This window comes from Astatotilapia calliptera, chromosome 15 (genome assembly GCF_900246225.1).
Source record: "Astatotilapia calliptera chromosome 15, fAstCal1.2, whole genome shotgun sequence".
In the NCBI taxonomy this organism is placed as follows: Eukaryota; Metazoa; Chordata; class Actinopteri; order Cichliformes; family Cichlidae; genus Astatotilapia; species Astatotilapia calliptera.
In genome coordinates, this window is record NC_039316.1 from 5,001,048 (window position 1) to 5,021,127 (window position 20,080).

Below are 20,080 nucleotides of genomic sequence, written 5' to 3' on the forward strand. Positions count from 1 at the left end.
ACACGGCGTAGCTTTGCAAAGCTGCGTCTGAACAAACCACACGACTTCCAGACCAAAGTGACGTTGTTTTGCTATAATGAACAGCGCCACATTTGGAGATAACCAAACACAGCATATCAGCGCAAACACCTCACACCACCTGTCAACCACGGTGGTGGAAGTGTGATGATTTGGGGCCTTTTTTGCAGCAACTAGGATTTGGGTGCCTTGCATTTACCGAGTCAGCCATGAACTCCTCTGTAGACCAAAGTATGTCATCTGTTGGCCAGTAAACAGATCACATGTTACTGGTCCAAACTGGATCTTAACTACAGAACAGTGATCCCAAGCACGGCATCAAATTTACAACAGAACGGCCAAAGGAGAAACGAATCAAGATGTTGCAATGATCCAGTCATCAACTATAAGAAACCTGTGCATAAACAAATGCCTGCAAACTGTATAAAAAGGTCTAAAATTTCCTGACAGCAATGTGAGAGACTGAGAAAGTCATACAGAAAACGATGACTTTAAGTTGTCGCTGTTAAAGGTGGTTCTACGAGCTACTGAATCATTGTTTTTCACATCCTCCTTCTGCATTTCGACAGTCTAATGCGTTGTTGTTCCTCTGAGTTGTATTTAAATCATTTCCATACCTGATAAGGACCAGATGATTTTTTTATTTCTTTATGTTCTGATACACAGAACCTTAGACCTGAAAGAGGATCTACTTTTCCTCTGAAATGAAAATTCCTCTAAAAATCCACATGTGTTTGGTTACAGTTCAGTTTACTAGAATTAATCTGAGGACTTGCAAATCAGAGAAATGATGTCAGAGTCTTCTGGCTTCCAGTGTTGCAGCTATAATTGCACTAAAATAATTTATAGCCATTTTTCCAAATCTTTTCCTCAGTTTCTTGGGTGGGCGGGTGCAAAATATATACTGCACATGATTTCCTTTTTGAAAACAGAGTCAACACTTAGATAGTTGTTACACATGAGTTTTATTACCATGTCGGCCTGTTTACATTGACAGAAAAGCAGTGAAGGACAGACTTAAGTACTGCATCACCAGCATAAAAACAGCCAAAATACCGTAACGCTAGTGTTTCCACTTAATGTGTTTACACAGGGTCTGAAAACAACTTGTGAATTTGACGAGAATCCACATCCAAGTCTTTTTTTTTCCCAGTCCAATCTTGCACACCTCCGAAACTTGAGCCGTAACAGGATAACGCCTGTGCGATTTCCCAACTCGAGTTAATGGAATGCAGTAAGTCTTCTTATGTGCATTTGATTCACAGTAAAGCACGAGGGTCAGAAAACGGCCATGAGCTGGAAACATTTCGATGAAGACATGCTTAAGATTTTTGTTGCCATGTGGGAATCCAGTTTTACTTATTTGAGTTGGGTTATCTAATGATACACCCAATAAAACCTCTGTTAACAAACATGAACATGGTCCTAACATGCTATATTTAAGGAGACACACTCACACACACACAGGTACTGGTGTGTCAATAGAGTGATGGATTGGAAACATGGCAAAGAAGAATTACATTTATTACATGTATACAATTTCAATGTGTGACATGGAAAGTTTCCAGCAAAAACACATAGAACAATGTTAAATGTGTCAATTAGTGTCATCACAATAAAAACAAACGGTGCTTTCAGACTATTACTTTTGGTTATACTACATTATTTAGGAAGGTGAAGAATAACTGATCAGTTTTCAGTTGATAACCCACTAACATACTCCACCCTCAGTAGTTTTAATGTTTCTCTTATGAATATATACTGTATATACTACAAATAATAACACTGATAACATGTGGTCAGATACCATTGTACATACATACAATAACCAGGATGTGTCCACACAGAACAATAGATGCGTGTCCATTCAAAATTCAAAGTCCGACCAAAGCGGTTATTCAGAGCATGCTGTCGCGCTAGTTTCCAAACAACACCCATAATATGGTCTGTTATTATAATCTCAGTATCAGCACGTGTTAATGAGAATCATACAGGTTCCTTCGTCCAAAGCAAAAGGTCGAGCAGCACGTCACATTTAATACGAAACGCAGGCCTGTTCCTCTTTAGGATGTCGTTTTCATTCTGTTGTCTGTATGTGCGCATTATCTCAAAGTACAAGGAATGTAAAATCTTCTGGTTTACATTTAAAAACACATAATTTAATTTGGATTTACTTCTTAGAGTAAACTGAATACTAATAATCATCATAATAATAAATCGGTTTGACCAAAGGTAAAGTTTTAACAGAAAAAGACTTTATTTTTGTCTTCACATTGTTGCAATATTTCTCCTTTTTCCAGTAGTTTAGTTGAACGTACATATATGTCTTTATATTCCAGTGTTTCTTCTTTTGCACATGTCTAACACCTGTCCTACTCCAACAAGTATTCTGCTTTAATTCTGTAAAGCTGAAAGCCATGGTTTGCATTCTTGAAACACTAATAAAAGCTATTTAATTTTATAAAATTAATCTTATCTGGTTTAATCCTAATGAAGAGGTAAACGCACTTTGTTTTTTATTTTTTTGTTACTCAAAGCTTGCAGCCAGTATGCTAACAGTCTCAGTCGCGTGAAGATACATTTGAATGCATTGGCAGCTTAAATTAGGAAATTAAGACTACAGATCAGACGATAACAGCAATAGAACAGGAAGAAGACTTGAAATGAGCTCTACTTGTGTTAAATTTTTTGTCTTTGTTCTTGTTGTTGCTACAGGATGACTCCTTTTCTATTAAAGAACATTTTCTCTGGGGAAGGGGGAGGGGGCTACCTATGGGTTCTAGGGCTGAGTAGGTCATTACGGGTAATCTGAATTACATTTATTCAGCTATTTTCCTCTTGGAAGGAGGCACCAGGTGTCCAGGCAGCTCTGATGGTAGTTCATGTCCCTCAAGTTTCACCTTTATCAGATGATTGGCTAAAGCAAACTCCTCATCGTCGAGCATGCCGTCCTTATCGATATCTGCCAGCTTCCAGATCTTGCCCAGCACTGTATTGGGCAGTTTTGACTTGACCATCTCCTTCTTGGCGTTGGCTCCGGTCACCTTCCCATTGACAGGAGATAACGTGTAGAAAATCTCGTCGTAAGCAGGTTTGTCGCGAGCGACGACCCACTCCGCTTCGTCGATGCCTTCGCCGGCTCCTTCGCCGTACCCGTGACCGAATGGGCCGTCCAACGTGCCGTCAAACGCGCCGCCCTTCACTACTGCGTTGGGCCGCTGGGTTTCCTCTTGTCGGACCAGGACCATTAAGCCGGCGATGTCATTGGCTAACATGTCATCGACCGCCTCCAAGAGTTTAGGTTTTAGAGGCTGGAATTTGTTGAGATCCTGAGCTTGGAGTTGGTCCTGGAAAAAACACAAGTTTGTTTCAAGTTGGGTTATAATTTATATATAAACTATACCCTCAGCACAGATAAAGATCATTTTAAAATACACATCTGTAAAGAATGCTGATGTAGTCAATCAAATGTTCCAGAAGTATTCTATAAAATTACTTAAGTCACTGAAGTAACAATAAAATATGCTTCAATAAAAGTTTCACTTTAGTAATATTTACAATTAGGTAAGCATTACACAGTTCAAGTAAATAGCCTGGTACTTATATCACTATAGCACTCAAAGTGCTTTCTACTACAAGCCTCACTCACACAGATTAAACTATACATTTTTGTTTTCTACACTTTTACTTCCTTACTTCCTCCTTCTTCTTTTCAAACATAAAATGGTCAACATTTTATGTTTTTTCCATGTGAATTTGATGGATTTCAATGATTTTGTGTTTATTTATTTTTAGTGCATTGATACTTGTTATTTATGTGTTCAAAACAAAGATTGGATTGACAAACTGATTGATTACATTCAAAAATACTCTGATGGATGTAATATCTTGCCCAAGGATACTTCAGGAGGAGCTGGTGATCAATCTACCGACATACTGCTTGATAGCTGCACAAGTGATGTACATGAGTTAAAGTACTCAGTTAGCACTCTACTTTCAATGGAACTCTGTTTCATCCCATTTGTAGCCACAAAATATCTTAAAGTACACAAAGGAAAATCGAGTATTGTTCCAAAGATCAAAAAAAGAAAATAGAGAAACACAAAATACAGAGTGGTATACAACGTTATGAGAAGCTTATTGAAATGTACAAAATGGCCCACAACATCAGAGGCTGACAGTTCTCTGTGCAGTAAGGATTAAGATCAATCTTATATGACAATAATAATAACAACAACAAGTTAATAAAGACCAATTATCAACATTTCCCTCATCAGTTAAAGTCTCTGCTGAGTGTGTTGTACTTCAGTGGTTAGCTCAGGAAACGGTAAAACTCTGTGACTCTCTGACTGTTACTACTCTCTCTATTTCACTTCCTTGTCTTGTTTTTTAAAAAAACAAGACATCAGCTAAAATTGCAATTAACTAACGCTACTCGTGTAACTTAAAATCAGTGAAGCCCCTGCATTCATTCCAATCATGTCAAAACCTCATTTACTAAACCTTAATCCTTTGCTTCACTGCTTACCTGCATCTTTTTCAGATTCGGAAAATCTCCAGGTGATATCTGGTGTTCTCTTTCGATGCGTTTGTAGATATCTCCAAGGCTGGCGATGAGCTCTTTCTTCTTGTTCTCCTTCCCAAACACAGCGGGCATCTCTTTTTTAAGTGAGCTGATGATATAAGCGTGGACCTGCAGATTAAGAGAGTTATCGATGACTTCACATGGAAAGTATAAGCAACTGTGTTTGAATTCATTAAGCTTTTATTTGTTATTCTTGTTATAGGTGCTAATTGATGTTTATTAATTGATGAGCAGGTACTAGGAGACTAAATTCTTTATAAATTTCAGTTAAAATGATTCAAATGATTCCACTTCAAAATCGTGTCTGTTATAATATTCCACATTATGCTATAAAGCAACATCTAAGTATGCAGAAGTAAAGAGCTATATAAAAAAAAAGAAACTGTGGAAAAACTGAGCTTGGAGTAGGTAAAAACAGGATCAAGTGCAGCAAAGGTAGTTAATTGTTAACTTTTTATGAGTGGGGAAAAAAGTCACCTATTAAATGTCATGAGATTGACTTGTTCTTTTTGTTTGTTCTTCCAAGGGCCACAAGAGACACAAAGAAAAACTGATGCAAAAATGTGTGGAAGGAAAAGAAAAACATCTCTATCTGTGATATTTAACCAGACACACTACTAAAGCACTCTAATAAATCTATGAGCTCATAGAAAGTAGATAATCAGATTACTTTAAAATAAAGATTATGTGTTTTATTGTCTCGGGTTCTCCTTGTAATGATTGAATTATATTTGAGCTTCTGACAAGTGGGTAAACTGTAACACAAGCCACTGTGACAACATTAAGCTTGAGGACACTTAATATTCCATAAACCAGATTAGTCATCCACTTTACTGTTACCTTTGTGGGCATTTCTTTTAATAATTAACAAATTCTAATTCACATTTGGAGTTCACTTTTCATTACAAAAAGGGTTTTCCTGGAAAAAGTGTTTAAACAATATTCAGCAGAAACTAAACGTGCAAAAAAAAAAGAAAAGAAAATTTGTTCAGTCACCGCGGCGATACACGCATCTGGGTCTACCTAATGTCCTTGAAACTCATCACAAAACACACCAACACCCATCAGCTGTCTAACAGGAAAACTGTGCTCGACTCTCAGTGTGATAAACCTGTGCGTGTTTGACTGTGTGCACTTGTGCGTTTCCTCTGCTGTGTTTCCTCGAACTACAACAGGCAGCAGACTGTCGCCTACCTAACTTCCTGTCCATTGAGGAAATGGGAAACAATTCATTGTCATTTATCTAACTCTATTAGTTCTGCGAAACATCTCTTTCTGTCAAGGTTAACAGCTGAACAACACAGCTGAGCACAATAAATAGGAAGCACACAGATAAATCGGTGATACTGACAACTTAAACATGTCAGCATGGTGTAACAGCTCAGCACTAAATGTAGGAAATGTTGCGTAACATCTGCGTTATTTGACGTCAACTGTTTCGAACATCCTGTGTCGCAGGTGCTCCTCACCTTGGCTAGTCTTGCCCTCTTTATCAGATCATTGAGTTTTCTAAGTGCTGCATTTCTCGGTAAGGACTGGATGTCCTTAAATAAGTCCTGTTCCTCGGCCTCGAACAGCTTCCTGTTGTCAGGAATCAACAGCGGGTGGGACCAAAATGAACCGATATAGACGCGAATCACCTGTCAGTAAGGGAGACAGAACAAAAAATAAGTAAATAAAGTCAGAGGCAAACTGGACCATTCTTCACATAATATGCCATTAACAGTCCTTCAAATGGCCACCATTATGGATCATAGCTCCCCAGATATTATTTAAAAACATTAAATATAAAGTCTTTAAATACTCCTACAACCAGTTAACAATTCTGCAACCTGTGAGCCCACAGGCTAGTCAGCAAACTTTGTCTGTGGGAGCCAGCTTACGTGGATATCAGATGACAAATATCTGGTTCAAAGCTCCCAGTTGCATCTGATGGTCTTTATTTTAAGAATCCAGATCAATAAAAAATACATGTACAATTGCCAGTGGTTTTAAAAATTCAATTTTGGCTAACGCAGCCCCTCTTTTAGTCTCCGTATTGATCTGCACCAACTCAACTCAGACTAGAAAAGGAAGTCTATAATCTTGTACCTCAGCCACAGATTTCACACATTTATGTGCAGATATCTATGTGGTTGCAAATATTAACAATCAAGTGCCTAATTTCATTATTTCACTCTAAAATTATTATTTCTTCAAAGCAATCTTTAAAAAAAAAAAAATCATTACAATTCTGTGATTTTGACATAGGTGAAAGGATCAATTACAGGCTTAAAACCGTATGAACGCCATCACAGAAACCCCCAGTTTAGCGTACCTCAGGCGTGTTGACTATTTTCCCCAGTGACCACATCAGAGCACCATACACTCTCATCAGCTGCTGAGTCTCTATCTGGTCGGCCTTGTTAAGCACAACTCTGGAGAAAAAGACAGAAGAGAGCGGTGATGATTCTTATTACAAGCTACTCACATTAATATTGCATGGATGCCCAGGTACCAATGATATGGTATTTAAAAAAAGAAAGAAAATATTTGGTGTGAATTTAAGAATCCCACAGTACCTGATCTTGTCCTCATGGTTCTTTAGGGCCTTTATCACCTCTGAGAACTCATCAGAGATGTCCAGTTTATGAGCATCAAACAGTAAAATGATCCTGTCCACTCGCTCTGCAAACCACTCCAGGACAGCTGCAAAGTCATAGCCTAGAAGCGGGGAGGGGACATCAGAAGGATATCAGATAATTCGATGGGGCACTGAGTGAAGCAGATAATTGAACACACATATTTTTACCTCTCAATCCTTTACCCACATCCAGTACCCACATCAAAACCACTTTAGTTATTGGTTATACTGGTAGTCAACACAACTGAAGTTACAGACTGAGAACATGCATGCAACTTTAGAGGTAAAAGTCAGCAGAACAAGTTATGATAGGAACATCATTATGGCCTAAAAATACTCCCAAGACAAATCCAATGGCTGCAGGTCAAAGAGGAGGCATTAAAACTTATGCCCATATTGTAGCATGTTGAGAGAAAAGAATGTCTGTTTCCTGATGAAAACAGTGCTGCCAATGTTCAAACAAGGTGGCTTTTTAAAGTTGAACAATAGGGGGAGAGCCCTCAAACTACAGACTGTTACTTCCATCTGTCATAAGATTGATAATGAATAGTTTACACTAAACAAGTGCATTGTACTCGTGGCATTCTGCAAGAAAGCTATGAATAATGCTTCCTCTGTAAAACATGTAAACATGAATTAATGAATGAGTCCAACAGCAGGTGTACGCCACTGACTTCTTTGACTTTCTACTTCAGTCAAGGACGAAACGCTAGCTTACCTGAAGGAATTCCACAGGATATGAGAGGGAAACAAAGAACAAAGGGTAGATCGAAGGATTAGTAAGCTCTAGTGTTCAAACAACACTGAAGGACACACAACAGACGCAGAGTCAGTCCAGCGCTGCAGTATTTAATTATGAGCGATAACACCCAGGAGAAATCCTACGAGTAAGCAATAGTTTTAGGTTAATTCAGGGATTATCAGATGGATTTTCTTTGTAAAGCTATGCACGTAAAATATGCCTTTACATATTTAAACCTACATTCAGAGGCTGTTTGCTCTGAACATAGCAACATTTGATCTTCTGTACATAGCTGTGATAAGAAGCCCCCATTTCACATACTTGCTGCCCAGTAGTGGAACAGTTTACACTCCACGGTGGCTCTGAGTGTTTAACAAAACGTCCAAATATCTGAGTTCTTGTGTTAATGTTTACATGATGCTTCAATTGTTAACAAAAATGGGTATTTTAAGGAATAAATTAATCTCACTTGGCTAAAATGCATTCCCCAGTAGGACGTGAGAAAAACTTTAGCAGCAGCAAGTATGTAAAGCATTTGTTTCAGACTGCATCTGTATGAACAGAGCCGAGACGAGAAAGAGGTGTTAAAAGAGATATGGATACCTTGATATTTTTAAATTCTACTGGAATATTCTTCACCCAGTGCACTTCTCACGTGTTATGGGATTAAAGCAACACTTCAATTTTAAGCTGTGAAGGGGACGGTGCTCCTAAGCGAAAAGTCAAAGTGAAATAACCTGCCTACAGTGGAGGTAAGATGCTCATGAGGTCTGACAGTGATGCTAGTGTTATGCTCCTGGACTATTAAAATGTGGAGACCAAAAGTGCCCAGGAGATTATCAAAATTACAGGAATTCATAAGAAGGACACAGACTGTACATAAAGGATGGGTGTAGCCAGTGTGGCTTGAGCCCTGGCTATTGTCATAGGGCAGAAGTAATGTTTTTATTTGTTTCCATACGTGTGTGTGTGTGTGTGTGTGTGTGTGTGTGTGTGTGTGTGTGTGTGTGTGTGTGTGTGTGTGTGTGTCAAATCATAAAAAGCCCAGTTTTGAAGCTTCACACGTTAGCTGTGGATTTGAGAAACCCATCACCACTTTTACTGTCTGACCCGAATTTAAACAAATAAAAATCATCATATAAAATATGTCTGTGTAGGTTCTCAGTCATCCAGGTCATGGTAGTGTAAGGAGTTTGAGAAGAAAGCAACTGGACTTCTTTAAATGAACTTAAAGTTAGTCAAAGAAGTCCAGTCGCTTTCTTTTTAAGCTCCTTTGACAATTTTGTATTAACAAAAGACTTAAAAGTGTTCTATTTGTAAACAGAGAAGTCGCCCCCTGCTGACCATTACAGAGAAAGCAGATTCAACTCGACATTTTCTTTATTTTCAGACCTGCTGGCTATGTCTATCTTTTATATACAGTTTATGAGTGGCCAAAATAATTGCCATTATAATTTATAAGTCAGCTAACTGCACAGATAATATTAATAATAATTTTATGAAACAAGGTGAACTTTTCCCAAAGCCACGTGACAAGGCTGGTGAAGAATATGTAAAAGCCCACAAATTCTTCAGAGTCAAGGTATCATTTGAAGCCTTCTGCAGCTGGTTGTTGCCAAGATTTATTATCTACAATACCTCCATAAAGACATCTGCGCAGGCTGCTATAGCCTGACAACTCCTCCTCTGGAGACAGACACGCACACACAGTTGAGCACACACAAACACAAACACTCTTAAAAACACTGAAACAGAGTAAAAGAAAAGTGACTAAGAGAAAGAATGTGACACAGAACATGTAAATGAAACATGATGATGATGATGATGATGATGATGATGATGAGGAACTAAATGAAAAGTTAATGAACACACAATAACAAAAAAATTGCACACAGAGTCCCCAGAGAAAACACAGCTGTGCTCACTCAGCAGAGGTTAAGTTTAACTTGTATTTGTTCTTTTGTGTTGGCCACAGAGTATCCGTGTTTCACCTCACTGTGCTGTTTATTTGGTTTAACACCACGTTTTTTGGACACTTGGGCCAAAAAGGAAAAACAAGGTGAAACAGAGCTGGTGCTTGTCTGGTTCCTTTTAACAACTTCCAAACATAAATTTCATATTTGGTTAATGTTGATGAAACACTGATTTACTTCATTTCTTAACAGTAAAGCTGGAGACAACAAAAACCCTCATGACAAGCATTAAAGTTATGAATAATATCCATGCAGACCCAACCTTGGTATGAAGTAATGTCCTGAACTGCGTGACCAGAACTTTTTCGCTTTTAATCAAAAGCTGAATAAGCCTCCTGATACGTCATCTTATAACAGGACTCCAAATGTCACAGTACTGGTCGTGCACAAGAACACAATAAATACTCTCTGGAGCGGGAACGTAGAAAATTATTATATTAAAACACCATTACTACTTTTATTTTTCAAGTATTCATATAATCAGTGATTTGCTATGGTGACAGACAATACTGGATATGCCAAAAGTCAATTAGTTCAGGCTTTACTTGGGATAGCAAACCAAAACAGTGCCTGGGGGAGAAACAGGAAAATAGACAAAAGATGGAAGAAAAGAAAGCATTCGCCTTTGAAAGAAACTCAGAGAGGTGAGTGCAGGACAGAATAAATTAAGACTTACTTTAACAAAAGAACTGGAATGGTTAATGTTAGCGGTTGGTATAGCGATGCCACCATTTAGCTTTGGGAATGCCAGCCATGCCAGACACACATCCTCCTGTGAGACAGCTCGGGAACATTCTTGAAAACTTTCCACGCAAAGTTTCTCTTCACATCATCAGCTTTTTGCATTTTAGCACACATCATAATGGAGATCTGACAACTACCAGTTCGCTCTTTGTTGTAAGGGCAACATTATGGGCGTGAACGAGGTGGTAATTTGGGGCGTTTAATGTTTTCTTTGAACTGTTCCTTTTTCCACAGTGGAATGAATGTGCAGTATATATGTCTAATGACTTTAAAAAACAAGAACTGAGCACAAAGGTTTGTATTTATTTTGGATTTTCTCTCATTTATGGACTACACTGTTACAGCAGCGCTTGAATCCAGGGCTATAGTGCACTGTGATTCCTCCGTTATCTCTTCCTATGCTTCATCCTTCGTGGCGCAATCCTGATAACAGCTGGAGGACAGCTGTTGAAACCCCGTATTCATCTTCACATATTTTTGTTTTCTGTTTATGTTTTTCTTTCCACTCACACACATACACACACAAACGCCAGTGTTGTACTGACCGGCGCATCTTTTCATTGCGAGGTTAGCAGACACAAGTCGCGGAAGCGAACACACTCTGAGATGGTAATCACACACTTCTGACATGTCACAATTTTGTTCCGTCTATCTTTGGTGGGACAGTTATGAAGCTTTCAATATTGCAAGTATGAAATGTAAGACCATGGTTTTAAAGCCATGAATATGTACTGAAGTCTTTAACACTCGTCGTCCTTTATCAGGAATAACTCAAAATTACACACACCTGCTTTACTGTATATGATATTAGATTAGAACAATAGTGTCTTTGTCTAGATTTGACACAGAGGTCAGACGGTTGGGGTTTTGTTTATGTCAATCTTCCCAGAGAAAAGGTATCAAAGCACATTGTACTCTCACCACTGCAAGACTCATACAGTGGTACCTTAAATAGTTTTACACTTCTTTGGCTGCATGCCCTTCCTACTTAGCAAACAGTTCAAGATTGAAATTCCCAATCTAGCATGTCTTGTACAATACCTACAGATGATAAATATTCATAAGCATCCTCAAAATCCAATCAAATGTTTAAAAAGTTTAACCTAAAATGTATTTTATGGCATACTGTGCAACCATTTGGTTACCCACGAGTCCTCTTAAATCTGCACCTTTTTGTTTACACTATATTAAAGTTGATCCAAATGAACCTCATATAATTTTGTTTTTCTCTTTTTCATTTCCATGCGAGACTTAAGAAAACCACAAAGTTAAAAAGTGTTAAAATTCAGGCAGTGTGCACTTATGTGTGCATGTTGGAGAACAAATTCAAAGCTCATCTTTTTGTAACAGCTTCCTGTTCTTTGAAATGAATGAAGCATAATCCTCCTGATAGCAAAAGCTAAAACAAACACACGGGTCCAAAGGAAATGCTGACATTGTAGTTCAGAGTTCAGTGGGACTGGGGGGGGCTGCAGCTCAATGGATGCAGAGGATAAACACACATGCGCGCGCACATACACACACACACACCATAAACAGAAGAGAATAGAAGTTTGAGCAAATGTGTTTCTTACCTCGACTGATTCTCTGCTTTTCTCCAGACAAAATCCCTGGCGTGTCGATCACGCTGATGCTTTCCAGTACAGGGTTAGGAAGCTGAGCACACACAAACCTACACACACACACACAAAACAGACATGAGATAGAGAGAAAGTTCCAGGACACAAGTTTAAAATCATCCATCAGCATGGCCCTATCTCAGTTACCCTCTCTCCTCCGTCTGTGCTGCTCTCCCTAGTTTTATCCAGCTGAATAAATATGAACAGGTAAGTGGTCGTCTTCAATGCGAACCCTCTAAATCCCCACTGACAGACATCATTTTTTCCTGTCTCCTTTCAACATTGCTTGATCCTCACACTGAGGACACTACCATAAGAGCTTCTGCCAGTGTACTTTTAAGCAGAAGGATGGCTCTACAGAGACTGCTGGCTGTCTCTCACACAGCCATTAACAAAGAAAACCCTGACCAGTGAGCGGGGGGAAATTCAATCACAAAGGAATGTAGAGCTGCGGTGTGGATTCTCACTTGTGCTACCTCGGTCTTTCCCTCTGTGCTTGAATACTTAACTCACTGTACACACCAATAAAGACCATCATCTGAAAGTGTGAGTGTGGCCATCAATCATCTACCTGTTGAGAAATGCATTTCCAAATGCATTCAGCTTTCTGAAGGGCTTCTTGGGGTCAACCACCAAAGCATTGCCGGGGATGACTCCTTCTGTGTCGCCGTGCATCACTGCGATGAAGGAATCTGTGGTGGGTTCGGGGCCAATCCGCATGCCAGGAAAATCCTGCTCCAACAGGTAGCTGCGGGTGAGATGACAGGAAATAGCAGTTAGCAAAACAAGATGAGAGAGGAGATGTTTTCAATCACCGTGTAAGAATAAGTCAACTGTGCAAAAAGGCTTTCTAAGTATGCTGAAATAATTCCTCGAAGATGAACAAAGAACAATAGTGAAAAAGGATCAACAAGATATTACAAGATTATGATCAGCATTATAAAGTATTATAAAAAGGTTATATATACATTTGTATTAGAATGTTTGATCCAGCATCAATCTTTAGATAAAACCTAAAATACATATTGCATCTGTAGCCTCTAATTTCAAAGTTCTGCTTCATTTTGTATGATTTTTTTTTTATTCTGACTCTGCTGATAAATGAAGTTGGTCAGGATGGTAAGACGCAATTGAGGAAAAAAAAACAGAAAACATGTCTGCCTTGAATTAGACGCTGCTGGAACCAAGATTGGGGGAATTTTAGATGATCACAGACTGGATGGCTGCCACTGACCAGATCCAAAACAAGCAAAATTTAGTTTACTGGTAAACACATGGACCAATAAAGGGCTTTTGGAAAAGAGTGTTCTGATTAGGTGAGGTAAGTATGGAGGAATTCTGTCAATAAAGTGGATTTAAATGCAAACAAATATTAAAGTTTCTGTTACTTCCAAGCACAGATTTCTGCATCTTTTCAGTTTTTTTCCCCTCACTGGTTTTAAGCGACCACAAAGCAAAAAGAGGTGTGCCTGACTGTCAGTCTTGTTACCATACGATCATGGCTTAACCGCAGACACATAGTCCAAAAACAAGGCAAACTCGGGTTTTGAGGCTTTTCAAAGAGTTATCAAAAAAATTATAAAGGAACACTTTTTAATTAGAGCAGAGCATCAAGTCAGTTAAACTTCTAGGATTTTGATATGCTTGCAGAGAGGGTTGCTAATCTGTTTCAGCTGCTTTGATGCACTAAAGAGGGGAATCAATAAGAAAACCTCCGAAACAGGAATTGTTTTCAGATGAAGGCCACTGACATTTTTCCAGAACCATAGAAAGTCCTTAACCCATCAGCAGGAATGTTATCTGCTCCTTTGTGGAAGCAAAGTGATGCACACTGATGTAAATGCCTCTTACAAAACAGCCAGCAACAGACTTCATGAGGGCTCTGTGCTCACTGCCCAGCACTACGGAGCCTGATGCCATAGAATATCAGAATTGGCAGGTCGACCACTGGTGCCCTGTACTTTTTCAGAGATGAGAACAGTTTCACATTAACCACATGTGAAAGACATGAAACGGTCTGGAGAGGCCATGGAGAATGGTAAATGGACTAGTTCTTATATAGCGCTTTTCCACTCTTCTGAGCACTCAAAGCGCTTTACACAACTTGTGCATTCACCCATTCACACCCATTCGCACAAGCACAACTGACATTCATACTCCGATGAATGCATCGGAGAGCAATTTCGGGTTAGTATCTTGCCCAAGGATATTTGGCATGCAGACTAGGGGAAGCCAGAAATCGAACCACCAACCTTCCGATCAGTAGATGACCTGCTCTACCACCTGAGCTACAGCCACCCAATATGTCATACTGCCTTTAATATTATTGAGCATGGCTGGTTTGGTGGAAGGTCAGAGATGGTCTGGTGAAGCATATCCACAAAGGGACACACACACACCTCCACAGCCTAGGCAACAGCACCCTGACTGCCATTAGGTATCGGGATGAAATCCTTGGGCCTTCTGTGAGACTACACTGACGCAGTGGGACCTGGATTCCTTGTGGTGCACTACAATGTCCAGCCTCATGTGCAAAGAGTATGCAGGCAGTTCCTGGAGGATGAAGGAATTGATACCACTTACTGACCCCCATGCTCACCTGACCTAAATGGGACCTTATGTTTCAGCCCAGCACTGCCAAGTACCACCTCAAACTGCCCAGGAGCTGAGTGATCCCCTGCTCCAGATCTAACAGGAGATCCCCCCAGGACACCAGCCATCAACTCATCAAGAGCATACATTGTCAGGCATACATATAAGCACTTGGGGGCCAAGCAAACTACTGAGTGCCATTTTAAGTTGCTGCAATTACATTTTGGCAAAATGAATGAGACTGACAAATCATTTTTACACTTTATCAGGATGTCTATGAATTCAGACATCCATAAGATGATCGTTGTTTTGTTTTTAAACACATTACCCAGTCTATATCATTATAGAAATCCAGCATGATTTCCCCCCCATTGAGATCTGATCTCTTTTCAAAGAGTTCCCTTTTTTCCATGTTTTTGAACAGTATATTCTCACACTGTTTAGATTAGTGGTACTGCAGTTAGAGGGCGTATATTTCTCAAAAGTGTCAACCGATTCCATTAAAAATTTAAGCCAAGCTTTCAATTTCAATCTGAATCTCTACTCCAGCGCTATTATTTTTTAGAACTGGTTCACTGGAAATGAAAAGAAGAAAGTGGACAAAACCAGAAATTAACATTGAATCAATCTTCTGCTGCACAATCAGCCACTCTTTTTAACCACTGAATATAGTGTTATTGACATTCCCATGATCTAATTCTTGCCAGTTAGTAAGAATTTGGTTAAGAGCTTCCTCTTTGTGGAGGTCAAACAGTTAATATACAGCTTTGCCACAGGCTTGTTTAATCAATGATTATCACAGACTGCTGAAGTGAAAACGGCTTGGGAACAGGAACATTAAATTTGATGCATGGAGTGGTGTGCACAAATGTGTTCTGCTGCAAAAAAGTATCACAACTAACTCACAGCACAACTAAACTGGCCTTGTTGGCATTGCAGCTGACTTCCATTTGATATGTTTCAGATGTGAAAGGTTAAATCCTCAGCTGTGGATTCAGTGACAACACACATGTTTCAAATGAAGGCTGGTGTGTTTCTGTTGAGTTTCACACTCCCAAAAATGCAATGTGAGACCACAAAAGGAGATTTAGGCAAAGAGATTTATAGCTATAAGGGTGTGGGATGCGTGCACATTTTAACTGCTTCAAGGTGTAAGGATGGTGCCCTGATATCCACAGACATACATCCACCTTGTCAGAGCTTGTCAAAGGAGCTAGTAGTGCCTGGTGGAGCCATCTCTGTGCACACATGTCTGTACAGTGAGCTCTTCTGTCTATAAAGAGGTTGTGTAATGCATGTGCACAACTACATACATATGCACTAGTATATGTGTCGTATCACACATATAATCCATGTATGTGCACTCCAGATATATACATCTGCTCCCATCATATCAGTTTTCATTTGACTGTAAGATGGGGTTAAGAAAATCCTTAACCTCAATGATGCATCTCTTGAGTTTTAAGGATCAAAGTATATTGAAATTTACCTGTGAATGAACAGATTTAGGCACATGAGGAGGGCCCAGATTTACAGTTTATTATATTCTATATTGAAGGAAATTGTATATCCTGGCATTGGCTTGCTCTATGAAAAGTCCCCTAACAGAAAATGTGAGACCTAGAAGGAAAAATCAATAAATTCAGCCCCAAACGGAGGGAAAGTTGAGACTGCTTAACTCTGAATAACTTCAAAGGCAGTCAGACTGTATTACCCTCCATCAGCTTCTCCTGTCTTTAATCCATTTCCTGTCTCTGTCAGGCAGATATCCTTCTATGACTTTTCTAATTCATGCCGAGACAAATATTATTTTAGTAAACATATTCACTGTAACGTCTCGTTTAAATCCACTGGCTATACAAGTCTGAAAATAAACTTCTAGCAAAGTAGGGAATAACACTGCTGGTAGTTTGTAGCTTGGCAGACCATGCAAGCACATCAAACCCCGAGGGAGACCATGGGGCATGAAATGAAAGAGAAGCAGCAGCTCCATCCAAGTGTTACTCAGCAGTTTGTACATTCTGCATCCTACTGCTACAATGTCAGTGGCGTGGGGGTCAGGCTGCTGACTGGGATGGTGTCGTGAGTGGTGACAGAGGAAGGAGAAAGGAGAGCAGGAATCAGACACAGAGGAGGAAGAAGAGAGAGAAGGCAGAGATTGGAGCAGAGATGGTCCCATCTTACAGAAGGAAGTCACTAACAGCATCCACTCTCAGGCTTTCAAAGGCTTAATTGCCTACTACTCTCCACAAGTGTGTGTGTACGCACAATTGTGTGTCTATGTCAAAGGGGTGAGATGTTAGCAGTAGGACTGCAGCTCAAAAGAGGCTCGACACCCAGCTGCTAACACTTCTCACCGTCACACACTAATTTCACTGATACTCCAGGTCATGTGCTCTGACAGAACAGCAACACATCATTATGAGGTGAAGCACAAAAGGAATGATCCAGTTCAGTAATACCAGTCAAATAGCAACATATGTGCTGGTTGCACTGACTAGGAAATTCTGGGCTGATACCGATGTTTAAACAACAATTTGGTCAATTGTTTCTCAGTTTTGTTTTTTGTGTTTGTTTCTCCACTTTGGTTCCAGGGAATCAAAGAATTCCTGATTTTTAAAGACTTTTATCTCTTTAAACATTAAACCAGCATAAAACTGATGGGAGAAACAGGTTAAAAACTGAGCCAATACCAATACATGGTTGATAAATCAGTGTATCAATCTCCCTATGTGTAGTTGCAACAACAACAATGTCAAAACCATATTAGGACACTGTGTGTTACATAATATAATAACACAAAATGTCTAGTAAGACATGAAAATGTGGTCAATTAGAGAGTTAAAAAGGTTTAATAAAAGGAAAAAAAAACACTCAAAGCACATGTTTGTATACTTTTTTTCTCCATGCTGTAAAAAGCAGAAGTTAGGAGCGAGTCAAGACTTCCTGCACCTCAGGGCAAAACAGCTCTGCATGAGTCCTAACAGTGGGTTCCTACAAGGAAGCCTCGCTGCCCACCTCTATCAGTTCACAAACTATATCAGCAACAAATAGCTGCTTATTGTTATTCCACAATAATTAAAATCAGTAATAAACAATTTACCCCTACATTTCCTGAACTTTGCCTCAAGTGAACACATTTATTTGACCAATACTCATGAAGTAATGCTCATCTTTCAGTCTGACTTCATCAGGGAGAGCTCCAGAACAATGCAGTAATGCCTCCAAATGCAACAAGTCTGCCTGTGTAGGAGTCATGCCAAATAAACCCTTTATGAATCCAATAAAGCTTGAGGAGGTGTGCCTCCTCACAATGTTTTGTTCTCATTGTTCTGTGTTTTTTTTTTTGGTTGCTTTGTGTGCATAATTATGACCACCTCTTCCTCACGCTTGCTGTCAAACTGCTGGAAAAGTCAGCTTGGGTGTGTCATGCTCTCCCTCTCTCTATCATTCCTTCTTTTTTGGTAGCCTCTCCCTCATTTGTTTGTGCTTGTTTCTAAGGTTTTCTTTGCATGTGTGTGAGCAAACATACCGTATGAAGCTGGTCTTGCCAGTAGAATACTGTCCCACCAGTAAGACCATGGGCTTGTTGTCAAAGTCAGCATCCTCCAGTGCCGGAGAGTGGAACTCATGAAACTTGTAGCTCTCCTCCAGTGGTAGGAGCTTGGTTTTATAGAGTTTCTTCAATCCTTCACTGACTGTCTGAAAGACTTCCGGCTCCTTCTTCCTCCTATCATCGGTTCCAAGCCAGCTGAACATCGCTGCTGGTTACTTATAATTAGACTTAGTTATGCTCCAGATAGGTAATGATAATCAAAAATGCTAATTATTGATCAGCTAGAAATCTATGCCAGCTTACTCTGTTTGTCACTGACCTGAAAGGCTACTAAATGTGTCCTCAATGTAGCTTAAAGTGAAATATTCCAAAACTATTAAATGATCTATAACGAAAAAAAGATCTAAGTTATCAAAACCAAATTTACACTAAAGAAAATGTTTTAATAAGACCTGCATAAATATAGAGATATTTTGTTTGTCCTGAAAATGTATTTTAACACACACAATACAGGACTATTAGTGTCCAATGGTTAACGTTAGTCGCTATCCTACTGCACTAAATGGGTGGTGACACTTTTTTTGATGATATTTTAAGTCAATTTTGATTATTTATGGGCGTTACACTGTGGTGATATGTACAACGTAAAAACAAACAAAACACAAACAATCCTAAAAACAAATCGCTCCGTAAATCAATCAGAATTTAAACCTGATCGTTCAGGTTCATCATCTCAAGTCCATCGGTCCTCCCAGTCCAGTCCAGGCCACCTCTGCTGCAGAGCCTGTTTATGTTTACCCCCAGTCTACCTCAGTAAACAAACGCTGCCGAGAAAAGCCTAAATCATTCTGCTCTGACTCAACATCACATTACCGCTATTCAATTTCGTCCGAGGGCTAGCAAAGGAATCCCAAAAACGATGCACCGACAGGCTGTCAGGAGAGCCCCGTTATTGTTCCGCCGCTCCCGCTCTTCTGCTCAAAAACAAAAAAACAACACAACAACCAGAGCAAACAATCTTCAGGGACAAAGATTTTTTTTGTCGTTTTCGAGTTAGAAATAAGAGCAGACTGTCTTGCTAGCACTACCGGTTATTTTCTATAACAGCACGAGCTGAAAGTAGCAGCAGCTGATGTCCTGCAGTTCCATTTAAATGCCGAGTCGGAGGAAACCCGAGCCTGCCGGAAGTGCCCAACGGCTGGCAGCCCGACCAACCGTGGACCCGCCCAGTGATGAGAGAGCTGGAGAAGCCGGCCCGGACGACGCCATGTTGGATGAGACGAGACAGGGGAGCTACAGTTCAAACACATCGCGCCACCTAAAGGTTAATAAAATAACTTGAAATATTTGAACCTTTTCTTTCTTTCTTTCTTTCTTTCTTTCTTTCTTTCTTTCTTTCTTTCTTTCTTTCTTTCTTTCTTTCTTTCTTTCTTTCTTTCAATTATTGTACCAGAGTAACTTGTATCAGAGTAATTATAGTTTTGTATTTTCTAATTAGTTTATTGTTAATATTATTTTGATATTTTGTTGTTAATTTAATTTAATTCAATTTCCGATAGTTTCCACATTGGATTTCCCAGTTTCAGTTTAAGTTCCATTGTTTGAAAATGTTTCGTTTTAGTTATTTT

General features: G+C 39.4%; 1 protein-coding gene across 1 annotated transcript; it reads right to left on the reverse strand.

The window, feature by feature from the left end:
• Positions 1–964: 964 nt before the first annotated feature.
• ehd3 (EH-domain containing 3) lies at positions 965–19,727 on the reverse strand. The gene is made up of 8 exons (XM_026194376.1): positions 18,429–19,727; positions 12,876–13,052; positions 12,260–12,357; positions 7,165–7,306; positions 6,921–7,020; positions 6,073–6,243; positions 4,547–4,711; positions 965–3,365 (listed from the first exon to the last, which is right to left on the reverse strand). Exons 1-8 carry the CDS (start codon positions 18,653–18,655, stop codon positions 2,838–2,840), a joined length of 1,608 nt encoding a protein of 535 aa, XP_026050161.1. The 5' UTR covers positions 18,656–19,727; the 3' UTR covers positions 965–2,837.
• Positions 19,728–20,080: the final 353 nt, after the last annotated feature.

What these genes read in the sequence shown, in the direction of transcription:
- ehd3 (XM_026194376.1), bottom strand. Translation starts at nt 18,655, where the DNA reads ATGTTCAGCTGGCTTGGAACCGATGATAGGAGGAAGAAGGAGCCGGAA. An exon ending in AAAGCAGAGAATCAGTCGAG is followed by an intron (nt 7,307 to 12,259) that starts GTAAGAAACACA and finishes CCCCGCTTCTAG; the next exon opens with GCTATGACTTTGCAGCTGTC. An exon ending in AACCATGAGGACAAGATCAG is followed by an intron (nt 7,021 to 7,164) that starts GTACTGTGGGAT and finishes CTTTTTCTCCAG; the next exon opens with AGTTGTGCTTAACAAGGCCG.